This window comes from Caretta caretta, chromosome 2, assembly GCF_965140235.1.
Source record: "Caretta caretta isolate rCarCar2 chromosome 2, rCarCar1.hap1, whole genome shotgun sequence".
Classification (NCBI taxonomy): domain Eukaryota; kingdom Metazoa; phylum Chordata; order Testudines; family Cheloniidae; genus Caretta; species Caretta caretta.
Genome location: NC_134207.1, coordinates 168,441,104 through 168,456,296, shown reverse-complemented (window position 1 = coordinate 168,456,296; position 15,193 = coordinate 168,441,104). Strand labels below are relative to the sequence as shown.

The 15,193-nt window shown below is 42.7% G+C and overlaps 1 protein-coding gene across 1 annotated transcript in view; it reads left to right on the top strand.

The window, feature by feature from the left end:
* Positions 1-15,193, top strand: part of ABCA13 (ATP binding cassette subfamily A member 13) — a 286,889-nt gene that overhangs the window by 173,739 nt on the left and 97,957 nt on the right. The window contains exons 43-47 of the mRNA XM_048839236.2: positions 2,186-2,431; positions 3,519-3,611; positions 4,585-4,669; positions 6,420-6,538; positions 13,918-14,005. Coding sequence (XP_048695193.2) covers positions 2,186-2,431; positions 3,519-3,611; positions 4,585-4,669; positions 6,420-6,538; positions 13,918-14,005 — 631 coding nt within the window. The remainder of the gene's footprint in view (positions 1-2,185; positions 2,432-3,518; positions 3,612-4,584; positions 4,670-6,419; positions 6,539-13,917; positions 14,006-15,193) is intronic.

Sequence of the window (15,193 nt, the reverse complement as noted above, 5' to 3'; positions counted from 1 at the left end):
TTACAACACTACAAACACCTGCTGTTAAAAAGCAACCCCAGAGACCAGTGTATTTTAACCAAAAGAGAAAGTAGAAATATAAATATATAAATACACACACACACACACACACACACACACACAGAGTTTGGCTAACCTGCAACTGAATGGTGGTAAGGGGCATGGTAATAGTGTTACACATATTTGAAGAGTATTAATGTCAAGAATGAAGAGGAAGTAATTAGCAATATTCACAGGGGTTTAACCATGGATGGGGTTTCCCATAGGGTAGTGATGGAAGATCTGTCAGCTGGGATTTGGAACCATCAGTTTGGTTGGATAAAACATTAGAACATGTTCTATAGGGGAGATTCCTGTATTGACAGAGAGATGAACTGAATGCATTAATGGGACTTTTTCACGTTTAGTTCCTGTGATATTACAATATTTTCTCTTGATAGGTGGCCCAGCTCCTATTAAAGCCAACTGAAAAAGTCTCATTGATTTCAGTGGGAGTTAGATCAGATCCTTGATGTCCACACAGGTCAAGACTATAATAACAGGCACTTATCCAGGGTGCAGGGAGGGAACCCACCCCCCCCTCATGGCCTCGGCAAGGGCATGACAAAATTGTATACTCAGCACTCTCACAGTTGTGCACAGGGCCCCAAATGCGGCAGAGATGAGATGGGACCTTGGTCCCACCACTCTTTTTTTCATACCTGCGGAGCAGAGGCAAAAGGAGAAGAAACACTTATGTCACTTGGCTAGTCATGTGCAAATTAAGTATTGGTTTTGCAATGGGCACCCATTTACAGTCTGAGCAAGCTGTTAATCAACAGGTTATGTGGGCTGTGGGAAAGAACAAAAACAAGAAGGGTCATCCTGCTTAGGAGTGAGAAGGAACTTTTGAAACTATATCTGGGGTGCAGATGAACCCCCAGTTATCCTGTCATCTATAAAGACGAACTGACAGCGGCCTTGATCTTGTGAAAGGGGGGATTTCAGCGAGCCTGGTTGAAAATGCTGAGAAAATGACATAGGATAAGGTATCTTGTAGGAGATGTTATGCTTTTGCTTTCCAATATTCTTACATTCTGTTACTTGAATCTCTGTTCTTCCATGAAGTGAGCTGTAGCTCACGAAAGATTATGCTCAAATAAATTTGTTAGTCTCTAAGGTGCCCCAAGTACTCCTTTTCTTTTTGCGAATACAGACTAACACGGCTGCTACTCTGAAACCTGTTCTTTGATAATAAACTTATTCTTTGTTTGTGTGTGTGTAAGTAAAATATGTGTTGTGTGTTATGTAGAGTGAGGATCCTGAGTTGAATCTTGGAAGCTGGTGAGTACTACTCCTTTGGGAGTAGCAAATCAGACAATCGTGTGTATGTTCAGTGGAACAGGTACTGAGCATTGCAGAAGGACACTGGGAGGATTCGGGGGTTGGTGTGTGCTTATTGCTAACCTGTAGAGGGAGAGCAAGGCCTGGAAGGTTGTGCTCGTGTTGCCAAAGGCTGGTGGATTCAGGGAACTGATCCACAGCCGGCACAGACAACACTCCCTCATGCTAAGGGCAGATAATAGCGAGATGCCTCACGATTTTCAGGGGGAACCCACGGTTATCATAGGATCATGTTGCATCATTCCAAATACCGCTGCAGGTGGCAAAATCCTCTCTGGGTTGCTGTGGCCAGATTTGTGCATTTCTGAGGGCCCTGTATGCCTTGTGGAGCAATGCAGCTCTATAGCGCCTCCTCCTGAGGCCTGTGGCTAAATGTTGAAATTTGAGAGAATATTTGTAGAGCACTTTGAAAACACAAAATGCCTTATACCGAAAATGGTAAGCAGGATTGTTTGTGGGTTTATTGTTCCAGTTCCTTCGAACTGCACCACAGCCCATACTTAAGCAAAACTCTCATTGACTTCCACCATTGACTTCAGTAGTTATTTTTATCTGAGTCAGGAGTGCAAGATTGGGCCTGTGATTTTGTTTTATCAATATTTGTTGTTATGGCTGTTTTATTTTTGTCCTTGATAAGAGACTAAATGTTTCCCAGGGAAGGTAGAGAGAGAAAGAGAGAGATTTTTTTAAAGAGGTCATCATGTTCTCTGTTTGCGGATCTAGCATCAGATGAGAATCATGTGATTTCCCAGAAATGACAGTGCATGTTTGTGAAGAGCTTTGTCTGTCTCCTGGCAGGTAGCTCACTCCTGGATGCCCGGAGTGTGCGTGGAACAAGGCTTGTTCTCACACAGATTGCTGCCCTTTTAATGAAGCGGTTTCACCACACCAGGCGAGACTGGAGAGGAGCTCTATCAAATGTTCTGCTCCCTGTCCTCTTTGTCGCCATGGCAATGGCGTTGTTTACTGTGAAGCCATTAGCTATTGATTATCCTTCACTCAAGCTGATGCCAGGCCTTTATGACAACGCAGAATCCTCCTTCTTTAGGTAAAAAACCCGTTTATCATCATCGTCAGTAACTCTGGAGCAGGATCGTCATTTTTGATTATTTAAGTTTTTTTTTCTCTAAGCAGAGTAATCAAACTCACATTTTATAGCAAATGGATTTTTTAAAAACAAAATGTCTTGAGAGCTGCTCACCCCATCAAAAATTTGTTAGTCACTTATTTCAATTGTGTGGATAATAGTGATGGGTAAATTGCATCTATTTGAATAACAGAAATGCATCTTATTATGTGCTGAGGCACAAAGCAAATGGTGGAGAAAGGACAGAGGCTTTGGATCAGGCTGGATTGGGCAATCTCTTTCAAGATGGGTCATTAGCATTTTTGTATAATGTATGTGTGTGCACACAATCATACACATGTGCATATGTTTATTGCTTTAGCTTATTTCTGTTTGGTTTACTAGGTCTGGAGGCATTGCCTATAAAGGTTTTTTGGTCTACAAATGCAAGCCAGCAGTTATAAGATCTAGCGTCTCTGTTATTGAACTTTTAACTGCTGTACTTATGGCTGTGGAACGTACTAGCTCTGCAGGTGTTTCCTTTGGATCAGTCAATGTCTGTCGGTGCAGCCCAGTTTACAGGGTCCGCAGTCCTTTTCTATACCAAGTGCAGACAACAGACTGCCACAATACTATATATTGCCTTGCAATATTGGATAGAGATGCTTCCTACACCTGACATAGGTCAAAAAGGAGGTTGCAGGTTGTATCATAAAGCAAAAGTCCATACTGTTGAACTTATACATGAAATGTGAAAGACTTAAATTTCTTTTTTATGGCAACTGATGGAGATTCATGCCAATAACTGGAGGATAGGCAGAGTTAAGGTCCATGTAGTAACCTTTACTTTGAAATCCTTCACCATTAGTTTAGTTTTTAAAAAATGTTAGTTTTTAATCAATGAAATAAACTGTGAGCTATTCTTCTGTCTCAAAGCTATTGTGACTATATAGCCAGGGCACATGTTTTGAACAGAGTTATTTTATGCTGCCTCAGTTTCTATCTTGTACTTGAATGTGGATCTCCTTAGTTCTAATGACCTTATTTATTCCCTCTTTCCTCTGAGCAGCACTGAAAGTGATGATCTAGGAAACCTTTCTTATGTGCTGTTGAGACATTTTGCAGGCCAGGATCACCCATGCACCTATTCAAGACAAGATGTGTAAGTATGAACAATGCAACTTTTTTAAAGTACTAAGTGACTAATGATTACTGCTGTTGATACAGAGATTCTTGCAAGGGGGAGTGAATCAATAGTTACTATTTACATTTCATGTTTTGTAAGATTTTATATTAATGTTATAATATTTATTCATTAAACAGTTATTAGCTATTAGCTGCCTGAATAGGAATAATCTTCACTAGATGTAGAACACTGGATTCAATCTTTCCTTATGAAATGTAAGTTTAATAGAATATATTATGTATTATTATTATGTAATATATATGTGCCTCCAAAAGTAAAAGAATGGATAACATGGAATCCTGTGATTAAATAATTTTATGTCCTATTTTATGTAGTATGTCCATACAGCTTATGCTTGCTTTGACCATTTTAGTATGACTTTTAAAAAATTGTATTGATGAATGAGCTGGGTTCTAGCTGAAATGCATAATAGGCTTCTAAGTCCCATTGAAGTCTGTGGGAACGTTCCAATTAATTTCAGCAGGATTTGAATCAGGTCCGAAGTCAGTAAGAATGAAGGTTGGTGATACAGTCAGTAACTGCTAGTGACACTATACTGAATCAATGTTCATTAAAGAGAAGGCCAGATTTTCCAAGTTAGACATGACTGGTTTGGGTAGTATGTTTACTTTCATCCGTGTTACGCACACAAAAACCTGGTGTACAACTAATTGGCTGTTTGCTCAGGGAAATATTGATTTGCATGCACTTGTCAGATGTTTGCAGTGACAAGTTAGAAGCCACTAAGTGAGAAATGCCAGAAGTTATTACACTGATCCACGATGAATAAAATTGACATCTCATTGTTTTAGCACCAATATTGTGGAGGTGGTGAAGATGGAGGTGGTCAAGATACAGCATCTGTTTGTCATTCTTTCGACATCCACTGTTAGATAAAATATTATAGTTTATCTTTTAATGATTGTTCCTATTGTTGTTTTTGCTCCAGTAGAAAAAATGATTCATGCTGGCAGACTGAGCCTAGTCCACCACAGGAATTCTTGGATGCATGTGGGTGTGTGACAGATCATCGGGTATATTTTATTCCTTTCCTTAACAAAATGAAACTAATGGATTGGGCTCATTATGACTGGTGATTTTCATTCTGTCTCTAGTATTGCTTTGACTTAATTTTCTAAAGTTTTCAGGGAAATAATGTATAAAATAATATTAGGCTACATCTAGACAAAACACTTGCCGTCACTATGTCAACCTTGTGAACTATCATATCTTCCAGAAATGTATCACTGTGAGGACACTGTATATGAAACAATTTTTTGTTAAAGACATATTTTCCCCAAGATAGCTGTCAGACATTTCAGATATAATTTTGTGTAAATCTGAATGTGATAAGCCCAGCAAAACCAAGATCTGGGCATTTGTGGAGTTGGGGCTCAAACCTGTCTTAGCAGCATTTGATCTATGGCTATCAAACTCAACTTGGCAGTGCAGAGAAGGCTGGGGACTGGTCTCATCTCCTCTTCACCCTTTGGAGGTTGGGATGGGGTGTTGGAACCCAGTGAAACACTAGCAGGAAGCAGTCCTTGTATGCAGGATAGCACAAGGACTGCAAATGTGGCTGGCACCTGCACAATGGAACTTTTGTCCTCCACCTTGTGCGCTTGTGAACAACACCACTCTGGGGTTTTGTTAGCCAAGTGCCCCCTATCTATTCCCAAGCCCTCATTTGCATCCTGCAATAGTCTTGTAACTGTAATAAGAATGAACAGATCACTGCCCCACTTCCACCCTCTATTACTGTAGTTTATTCTTATCTGCTCTGGAGATAATAGAGCTCAAGCTTGGGGGCTGGGGAGGGGGCAGAGAATCTCTCTATATGAAAATGTTCTATTATCTGAATATAATGTACACTGCAAACAATACCAGCAATATTCGGGTAAAAAATTGCCCTCCATCGTGCTCATACCACTTGAATTGAGATAACACAAGTTAGAGGAGTTGAACTTATATCAGCAGGCAGAACTTTGCCTTTAAGACAATATGGAAATTAAACTTCACAGTACAAAATTAAGTGGTTAAAATACAAAATAATGTTTAACAAACTGAAAGTTCGTCTAATTTCAGGGTTGGAAGAGTGTGTTCTCTCCCCCCCCCCCCCAGCTGATAGAAGTTAGAAATCTGCAGGTTATTAGGACAGCATTTTGAGTTCATTTGCTCACATTTAAAAATGAAGCCAGCCTCTGAGGAAAAGATCTTGGAATAGATAGTTGTTTGTGAGCTTATGTCCACCATATTACATCCCTCCTCATTCACCAGATTTTTGTATCTCTTCTTCCTACTCTCTGGCCCAAAGAGAGAATTCCCATAAATCATTAAAGAAAGTTTTCATGTATTTCTCATCAAACACATCACATGAATTTGAATCCTGTCTCCCCCTCATACTCTGTTCAATGAATTTTGTGTGTTTATTTTCAGCTTCAGCAGATGAATGATAGTGGCTGTAAAAGTCTCATTGCCTTTTCATTGCTGTAAACTTTCCCAAAATTGCATGATAAAAAATGTTGTTTCCAAAACATTGACTGATAAGGTTACAACGGAAATAAAAGGTGGTTTTGATTTACTAGTGACAGTTACCACGATTTCAGATGTCCTATGAACATAAAAAACATACCTAATTTGTTGAAAAGTTATAAAAGCCAGAAAAAGCCAATCCAGCTGAAAAGCAAGGCAGTAAAGTTTGACTGTGTATTCAGAATCATGGCTAAAAAATAGTGGCTGAGGTTTTTAAAATAACCTTACTGATATATGTATATTGTTTTCCAGAAGTGTCCAAGCTTCAATGTGTCTGCTGCCTACCTGGAGAACAGGAAAGGGCATGTTCTGTACAACCTCTCGGGTTTCAGTGTGGAAGAATACTTAATCATGTCTACAAACAAAGCAAGGTAATTTTAAAATTCTTCTTTGAGTAGTGTCCATATGGGTGTTCCACTGTAGGTGTGCTTGCGTCCCTGCATTGCTCATCGGAGAACCTCAATAACAGTGTCTGTTAGGCCCGCACATGGACTCTCTCTCCTCGTGCCCCACCATGAGGCTAGCCCAGTGCACAGGGGCTAATCCCGCTCAGTTCCTTTTCAACCTCCAGGGCTAGAGATTGAGCTATTAGCAGTCTGTTTATGACCATCACCTTCTTTTACATTTCTATAGTTAGTCAGTCTCCCGAGACTTAGTTGTAGTTTTTTCTTTTTGTATGTTTTTCCCAAACAAACAGACAAACAAACACACTTCCCCCACAAATCCCCCACCCCAACTTTTTCATCGGAGACCCTTCCCCCCCACCCCACAGGGTTCACTGGGCTTCAACAAATGTCTCTCCTGCAAAGAGGCCATCCATGTAGCAGACAAGCACTCCCAGTGCATATGCTGCCTCAAGTAAGGCCATATTCCACAGAAGTGTGGACTTTGCCAGCAGCTCAGACCCAGGCCTTGCAAGGACAGGGTGTTGAGACAGAAGATTATCTTCACGGAGGCAGTCCTCTAACCTTCCCCGGACCCACACCGAGAGTCACCTGGCAGACATGAGTCTTCCCCATAGACCTCAACATCCAGGGTTTGTGAGTTGAAGAAATCAGCCAGAGACCCCTCTCTCAAGTCATCAAAAAAGAGAGCCGGAAGTCCCCAGAGTGAGCCCTGAGCCAGCCGTAAATGATCTCTGACATGCTTTGTATCCTTGGTACTGTTGGTACTGAGGTAATCCCAGCCCGGTTCCCACAGCTCACAAAGATCTGGAGCGGTATGTGACATTGACATGCCTAAGGACCCGATGGGGACAAGCACCAAGTCAATGGCACTGGAGGACGAAGACAGGAGCCAGCACTCACTAAGAAGATGCTGCTGGTATGCACTGTAGCAATGGTAGTGGCATTGATGCCCCATCCAGCACTGGACTGGTCAGTGCAAGCAAGATCTCCAGTCCCTTTGGTTCTGCCAGTGGCTCCAAGTCAGTTGGTACTGTCAGAATTCCGGCACTCTAGAGATCTCTGTGTATCCAACATACCAGAGACTCCTTGGTACTGGGACCTCGACACCGAGTCTTCTCCGCTGCCCCACGCAGCCCCGCTCTCCAGTGCAGACTCAAACAGAGAACCAGAGGAGGTCGTGTCTCTTTACTCCTCTCATGCTCCCTATGATGCTCATTACCAAGAGGGTCCCCAGTCATACCCTTAGACCTCCCCACCATCACCACCTTAGTAGAGCCAGCCATAGGCTCCAGCACCAGGCTTTATGCTACCACCCCAGTGGCCATATTGGGATCCTTGGGCTGCATATCACCCCCCATGCCTCTTGGGCTTCTAGCCTCACCCATGAACCCCTGAGATGCTTCCCCTCCACCACAGCATCCAGAGCCTTGGAATCTCCAGAAGAGATTGTGGAGGAACAGGATGGTGGCATTAAGGAAGCGGTGACTCTGAGTACCAACATCTCCTCCTCCTCCTCCCCAGATGAAGCCATCATGCATCCACCACTTTCGTTGGCCTGTGAATTCTGGCTTTTCCAGGATGTGGCAAAGAGAGTTGTAGATACTCTACAGACACCATTAGAAGAAATCAAGGACACCTATCACAAGGTCCTTGACATACTATGCTCCCCCTTGTCCTCTAAAATAGCCTGCCCTATTAATGAGGCTCTCCTGGACCCTGCAAAACTGTACAGCAGACCCCAGCATCGGTGGTGCCTACTTGAAAGCGGGCCAATAAATATTATGCCCCAGCTAGGGAGATGGAATTACCCTTCTCCCACCCTCCGCCCACCTCCATTATGATGGATGTTGTGAACTCTTGTGGTCATCAACACCAAGTGAGGTCCACTCCCTACAACAGGGATTAGAAGTGCTTGGACCTCTTTGAGAAGTAAGCTATTCCTTGGCCATGCTACAATGAATTGCCAGTTACCAAGCCCCAGTAGCAAAATATGACAATGTCAACTATTTGAAACTTAGCAACTTTATTGATCAGCTGCCTGAGTTGCACTGTGACCAGTTCAAAGCAGTCATTCAGGGTGGACAACTAACGGCCAAGATGATGCTATAATCTGCCCTCGATCCAGCTGACACAGCAGCCCAATCCATCTCCACAGCGGTGGTTATGCAATATGTATCGTGGCTACACCTGTCGGGCTTCCCTAAGGAGGTGCAGTTGACCATCAAAGACCTTCCCTTTGAAGGCACTAAACTCTTCACAGAGAAGACAGACTTCTCTCTTCATATCTCAGAGATTTTAGGACCACTCTCCACTTCCTGGGCATCTACATGCTAGGACAAAAGATAAAATTTAGTCCACAGCCCCAGAACAAACCATGCACCTCCCAATACCTTACTCAACACTACTACAAGCCACGGAGGAAGAAAACTAAATTCCCTGGGCCTAAATCATCTGGCCCACAGATCCTTACCATCCACTTCCAAGCACCAATTCTGATGTGTTAGTCAAGGCATTGATAGATCACACCACCCAACTACTACAGCTGACCACCGCTTCCTACCCATTTGACTACCACCGGGCAATGTTGTGCAGGACCTGGGAATGCATAACATCGGACTGATGGGTCTTGGAGATTGTTCAGAATGGCTACTCCATCCATTTTACCTCCTTACCCCCTGCCTGTCCCTCTTCAGGGACAGTTCTCACAAGAGTTTACTACGACAAGAGAAAAGGAGTACTTATGGCACCTTAGAGACTAACCAATTTATTTGAGCATGAGCTTTCGTGAGCTACAGCTCACTTCATCAGATGCATACCGTGGAAAGACAAGATACGACAAGAGATAGATTGTCTCCTCTAGTTAGGAGCCTTAGAGCCAGTACCTCAACATCTACAAGGCAAAAGTTTTTATTCTTGCTATTTCCTAATACCCAAGAGGAAGGGAGGTTGGAGACCCATATCAGACCTCTGAGCACTCAACAAGTTTGTCAAAGCTCAAAAATTCAAGATAATCACTCTAGCAATGATTATGCCACTGCTGGAACAGGGAGACTGGTTTTTGACCCTTGACCTTCAGGACACCTACTTCCATATCTCAATCCTACTATCTCACAGATAGTTCCTCAGATTTACCCTAGGGCAAGACCCCAGTACCAGTACAGAGTACTCCCCTTTCGGTTATCAGCCACTCCAAGAGTATTCTCCAAGGTTCTCTCAGTAGTGGCTGTGCACCTGTGCTCTCAAGGGATCATGACGTACCAGTACCTGGATGACTGCCTTCTCAGAGCTCAGTCCTTTCAAGAGACTCACCGAGTCAGCAGATCTACAATAGATTTATTCACAGAACTAGGCCTACAGATCAACGCCCAGAAATCGACTCTTATTCCAGTGCAGCACCTGGAATTCATAGGCACTGACCTTGACTCCTTACACGTCAGAGTTCTCTTATCTTAACACAGATTCCTCTTTTTGGCCCCGTTTATGGACACTGTTCAAAGCAGCCCACAAATATCAGCCAGACACTGCTGCCATGTGCCCCAGACACTGCCTACGCTGGGGCACATGGCAGCAGCTACAGCAGTAATACCACATGCCAGGCTTCACATGTGATACCTCCAGATGTGGATCAGTTCAGTTTACAGACCAAACAGAGACAGACTAGATAAATGTCTGTCACTACCCACCAGGATCAAAAAGTCCTTGGACTGGTGGAAAGACCTAGCAGATGTTTGCAAGGGGATCCCCTTTTCAGAAACCTCCCATCGTTGCTTCTCACCACCGATGCATTCATCATAGGATAAGGCACATATCTAAATGACCTCAGGACACAAGGCAGGTGGTTATCCACAGAGATCTCTCTCCACATCAACCTCCTCAAACTCAGGGCAGTCAGGAATGCCTGCACCCATTTCCTCCTGCTGATCAAGGGATCACACATGAGTCCTAACAACATAACATGTTTGTACTACATAAATTGGCAAAGGGGAGCTAGATTGCCTCTGCACAGAGGGAGGATAATTTGACCACACAATCAGTTGCTTACCTTCTGGGCACTCAAAACTTGATCGCAGACTGTCTGTCGCAAATTCCCACATGACCATGAGCGGGAGATAAACTCAGCAGTGCTTCATGACCTATTCAGGTGGTGCGGGACCAACCACAGACCTGTTCGCCACTTTCCTAAACAAGAAATGTCCATGCTACTGCTCAGAGCAGGGATGGGACAACACTCCCTGAGCGATGCTCTCCTTCTCCCTTCGGACAGGGACCTTCTTTATACCTTTCCTCTGTTCACCCAACAGTCAAAAGTCCTATTAGAAATAAAAAGAGAAGGAGCATATGTCATACTGATTGCTCCTACTTGGCCAACAGACTTGGTATCCTTACCTGTCACAACTCGCTATGTGCCCGCCAATCTCTCTCCAATCCATTCCTTACCTCCTCTCGCAGAACAAAGGACGCATCCTACATCCCATCCTGGGGATTCTTGGCCTCAAGGCGTAGCTCCTTCATGGTTCCAATACACAGAGAGCTCCTGCTTGAAGGAGATACAAGAGGTATTACTGCACGGTAGAAAGTCCTCGACATGCCCATCTTACCTACAAAAATGGTCCAGGTTTTGGATTCAGTGTACTTCCACACAAATCTCTCTGGCATCTGCAACTTTTCCAAAGATCCTAGACTATGTACTAACACTTTTTTTCTTTTTTTTTTTTTAAATCGGGACCATCAGTTCCCTCAGGGTCCACCAACTGGCTATAGCAGCCTTTCACAGTCAAATAGAGAGATACTGAGTGCTATCACACCCGACCACTAAACAATTCCTTAGGGATATAGAAAACCTTTTCCCACAACCCTGACAGTCTACCCCCATGTGGGACCCAAACCTGTTATTGAAAGGCCTGACTAGACCTCCTTTTGGCCTTGTGGCTACCTGCTTGCTTACATACCTTTCAATGAAGAAGGCCTTCCTGATAACAATTACTTTGGCTATCAGAGAATAGGAGAAATAGCAGCTCTGATGGCATAGCCCCCCTATGCAGTATTCTTTCGGGACAAGCTTGTGCTCAGGCCAGATCCAAAATTCATCCCTAAAGTAACATTTCCATTCTACATGAACCAATTTATTCACCTTCCACTTTTCTACTTCAAGCCTCACTGTGACAACAGGGAGGCTATATTCCACATGCTAGATGTCAGGAGATCCCTAGTCTTTTACCTGGATAGAACGAAGGCTTTCAGGAAATCTCTTAAACTGCTCCTCTCTCTTGTGTAAAGATTGAAGGGCTCAGCAATATCAGTCCAGAGACTCGCCAAACGGATCTCAAACTACATTAGACGATGTTATCAGATCTGCAACATGACCCCACCAGATAATATTCGCGCACTCTCCACGAGATTGTTCTCCTCATCCGTTGCCTTCTTCAAGGATGTCCCTATCTCTGAAATCTGTAGAGTGGCGACATGGGCATCAGTCCATACCTTTTTCAGAAGGTGATCGCTGGGGACTCTGCCTCAGGTGCCATCTTCAGCTCCACAGTATTGTCATCTGTAAGTGACCCAACTCCGAAGCCCCAGCCTTCTGGTAGGGATTTTGCTCAGAGGTCACCAACAATGGCGCACTCACAGGGACACTACTCGAAGAAAAAGTTGCTCTCCTCAAGCAATAACGATGGTTCTTTGAGATGTGACTCCCTATGGGTGCTCCACAATCTGCCCTTCTCCCCTCTGCTTCTGAGTTCTTGTCAATGACTCTGTGGTAGAGAAAGAACTATGTGTGTGCAGGAGAGTAAGGGGGGTGTTAGCCCAGGCGCATGGGCTAGCCTTGTGGTAGGGCACAAGGAGAGACAGCACATATGCAACGGACACTGCTACCAAAGTTCTCCAACCAGCAGTGCAGGGATATAAGCACACCAACAGAGGAGAACCCATAGTGGGGACACATCTTGAAGAACTATCATTACTGCACAAGGTGAGTAACATCTTCTATCTGCAGGGTTTCCTCTTAATTAATCAGTTGCCTAGAAAAGTTGTCCCAGCCAAGTGGATAACAGGCACTCAGATAGTACAGTGTTGAGTAGCAGTATAAAACCCTAAGATAGCATTGATCAAATGCTTGGTCACGTACAGACAAATCATATGTGTGCCAGCTAAATTGTATATGTGCAGCGTGGGACTTCCTGCTTCATAGGCCTCTTGGAGCTATGGGAGAATCTTAATCTGTCACTGGTAGCAGGGTTTATATCCACAGAAGCTTCCCATTATTTACACTTGCGCTTGAACTGTATATGTTTGGTAGGGTGAGTGGGCCTGGGCTCTCTGCACTCTTCCTCTCTTGCCATTCAGAGACCTCTGTTGGGGTAGTGTTGGCAGGGCAGTAGATCTAGGCGTTAATACTACATAAAGATCAATAGGACAATTTACATTTTTCAGAGCTATTGTTGCAGGCCTTCTGTAGACTCAGGCATTGCTGTAACACTCCACTCACATTTCAAGATTTTCTTTGCAATTCTGAGAGCTAGAAACTGACTTTTATTTAAGTGAAAACTCTGATTCTGACGTAATCATATGACTCCAGGTGCCGGGGCTCGACGTGGCCCCATATAGTGCCTATGCGTTACTTCAGCCCGGCTTAATTGTCAACCACTGAAGAGTGACATAATTACAAACATTTGAGCAGGTGCAACTTTATCAAGAAGAGGGAAGTGTTACACAAACATGCGAAACACGACATGAAATTGATTTAATAACATGGAGGAAAGTTATGCTCTTAGGGTAAATGACCAAAACACATTTTGAGTGTTGGGAACTTCCGAAACTACCCCTTCCTTGCTCATCAGCTTATTTGTGTTTTCCTTTTCTGAAAATACAGGTTTTAACTGCAGGTTTCAAAGGGAAAACATTTGTTTGAAGGCACATACCATTCACCTGTATAAAAGGAGTAGATTAGACGTCTCTTTCAAATACAGATATCGTGATTATATGGGGCTGAGCTGTACTTCTAACTTGAAATGTAAAACAATAATAAAGAAGTTTATGAATTCTGTGAAAAGAAAAGGAGTACTTGTGGCACCTTAGAGACTAACCAATTTATTTGAGCATGAGCTTTCGTGAGCTACAGCTCACTTCATGATGAAGTGAGCTGTAGCTCACGAAAGCTCATGCTCAAATAAATTGGTTAGTCTCTAAGGTGCCACAAGTACTCCTTTTCTTTTTGCGAATACAGACTAACACGGCTGTTCCTCTGAAACCTATGAATTCTGTTCAAGAAAACATTTCTCATAATGCTAAGAAAGGTAAGCTGCTGACAGACAGCCTCCTATTACTTTGTTTTGTATTACCAGATATGGAGGCTGGTCTTTTGGTGTGAAAACATCCCCTGAACTTCAAGACCAGAAACTGAATAAAACATACTCTAAGCCTCTGGCTAAGGTAAGATATGCATATAGAGTCCAATCCATATTGCAATGCCAAAGTATTCAAATTCCTAACTCCTTGGCACTTAACATAGTTACAAACTGACTGGTCAACCACACCTCTCATTTGGAATTGGAAGCATGCAATCAGGCAGCCTCAAAGACCACACACACACACACACAAAAAGGCAAATACAGTACAGAACCATGTTAAATGTAAACTGCTGAAAAAATAAAGGGAAAGTTTAAAATAAAGATTTGATAAGGGAAGGAAACCGTTTGTGCTTGTTTCATTTAAATTAAGACAGTTAAAAAGCAGCATTTTTCTTCTGCATAGTTAAGTTTCAAAGCTGTATTAAGTCCATGTTCAGTTGTAAATCTTTGAAAGAACCATAATGTTTGATTCACAGATACAAACATTTCAGAGTTACGAACAACCTCCATTCCCAAGGTGTTCATAATGCTCAGGTTCTACTGTAAAATAATGTAATTTTAGAATCCTTGTGTTTAAAATTGGGAAAAATCCTAAAATATTTTTAGTCAATTACTCTGTCCAGGATTGTTGTATTACCCTGTGCTTTGTGCAATTCAGTCGTAAATAACTCAGATGAGGGGTTTCCATCACTTCCCTTGGGAAACTATTTCACCGTCTAATAGAGCTCACTTTTTAAGATTATTTCCCGATAGTCAGCCTACATTTTTCTTTATTTCCCTTCTACTCCTACTAAAATCAATCTCAGAATTGGCTGAAGTAAAGTGAACTATCAATTGTGTTTTATTGATGGCTATTTCAGTCTTGTGATCAATATTCTTTTTTCTGAAAGCAAACAAACTAAAATATAGCAATTTCATTGCATTTAAAAGAGTAAAGATGTGGATGTCTAGAGTAGCTACTGCAAGAATAATAAAGTAAATAGTACTTTGCACTTATAAGATGCTCCTAAAATACTTTACAAATATGAGTAAGTATTATTCCCCTTTTATAGCAGGAGAAACTGTGAGTTCACGTCTTGCATGAGGTCACATAATAAGCCAGAGGCTTAGCACCCAGATCTCTCGGTTTCCAGACTATGTTTTAACCAGTAAATAATTCTGTCTTGCACTGTACCTCACTACCAGAGGTTTTCCTGATTAACTGTTTTGGAGCGATCCATTAGAGGCAGAGACTGTAGGAGTAGTCCTCCATCTACCAAATTCAGACTTT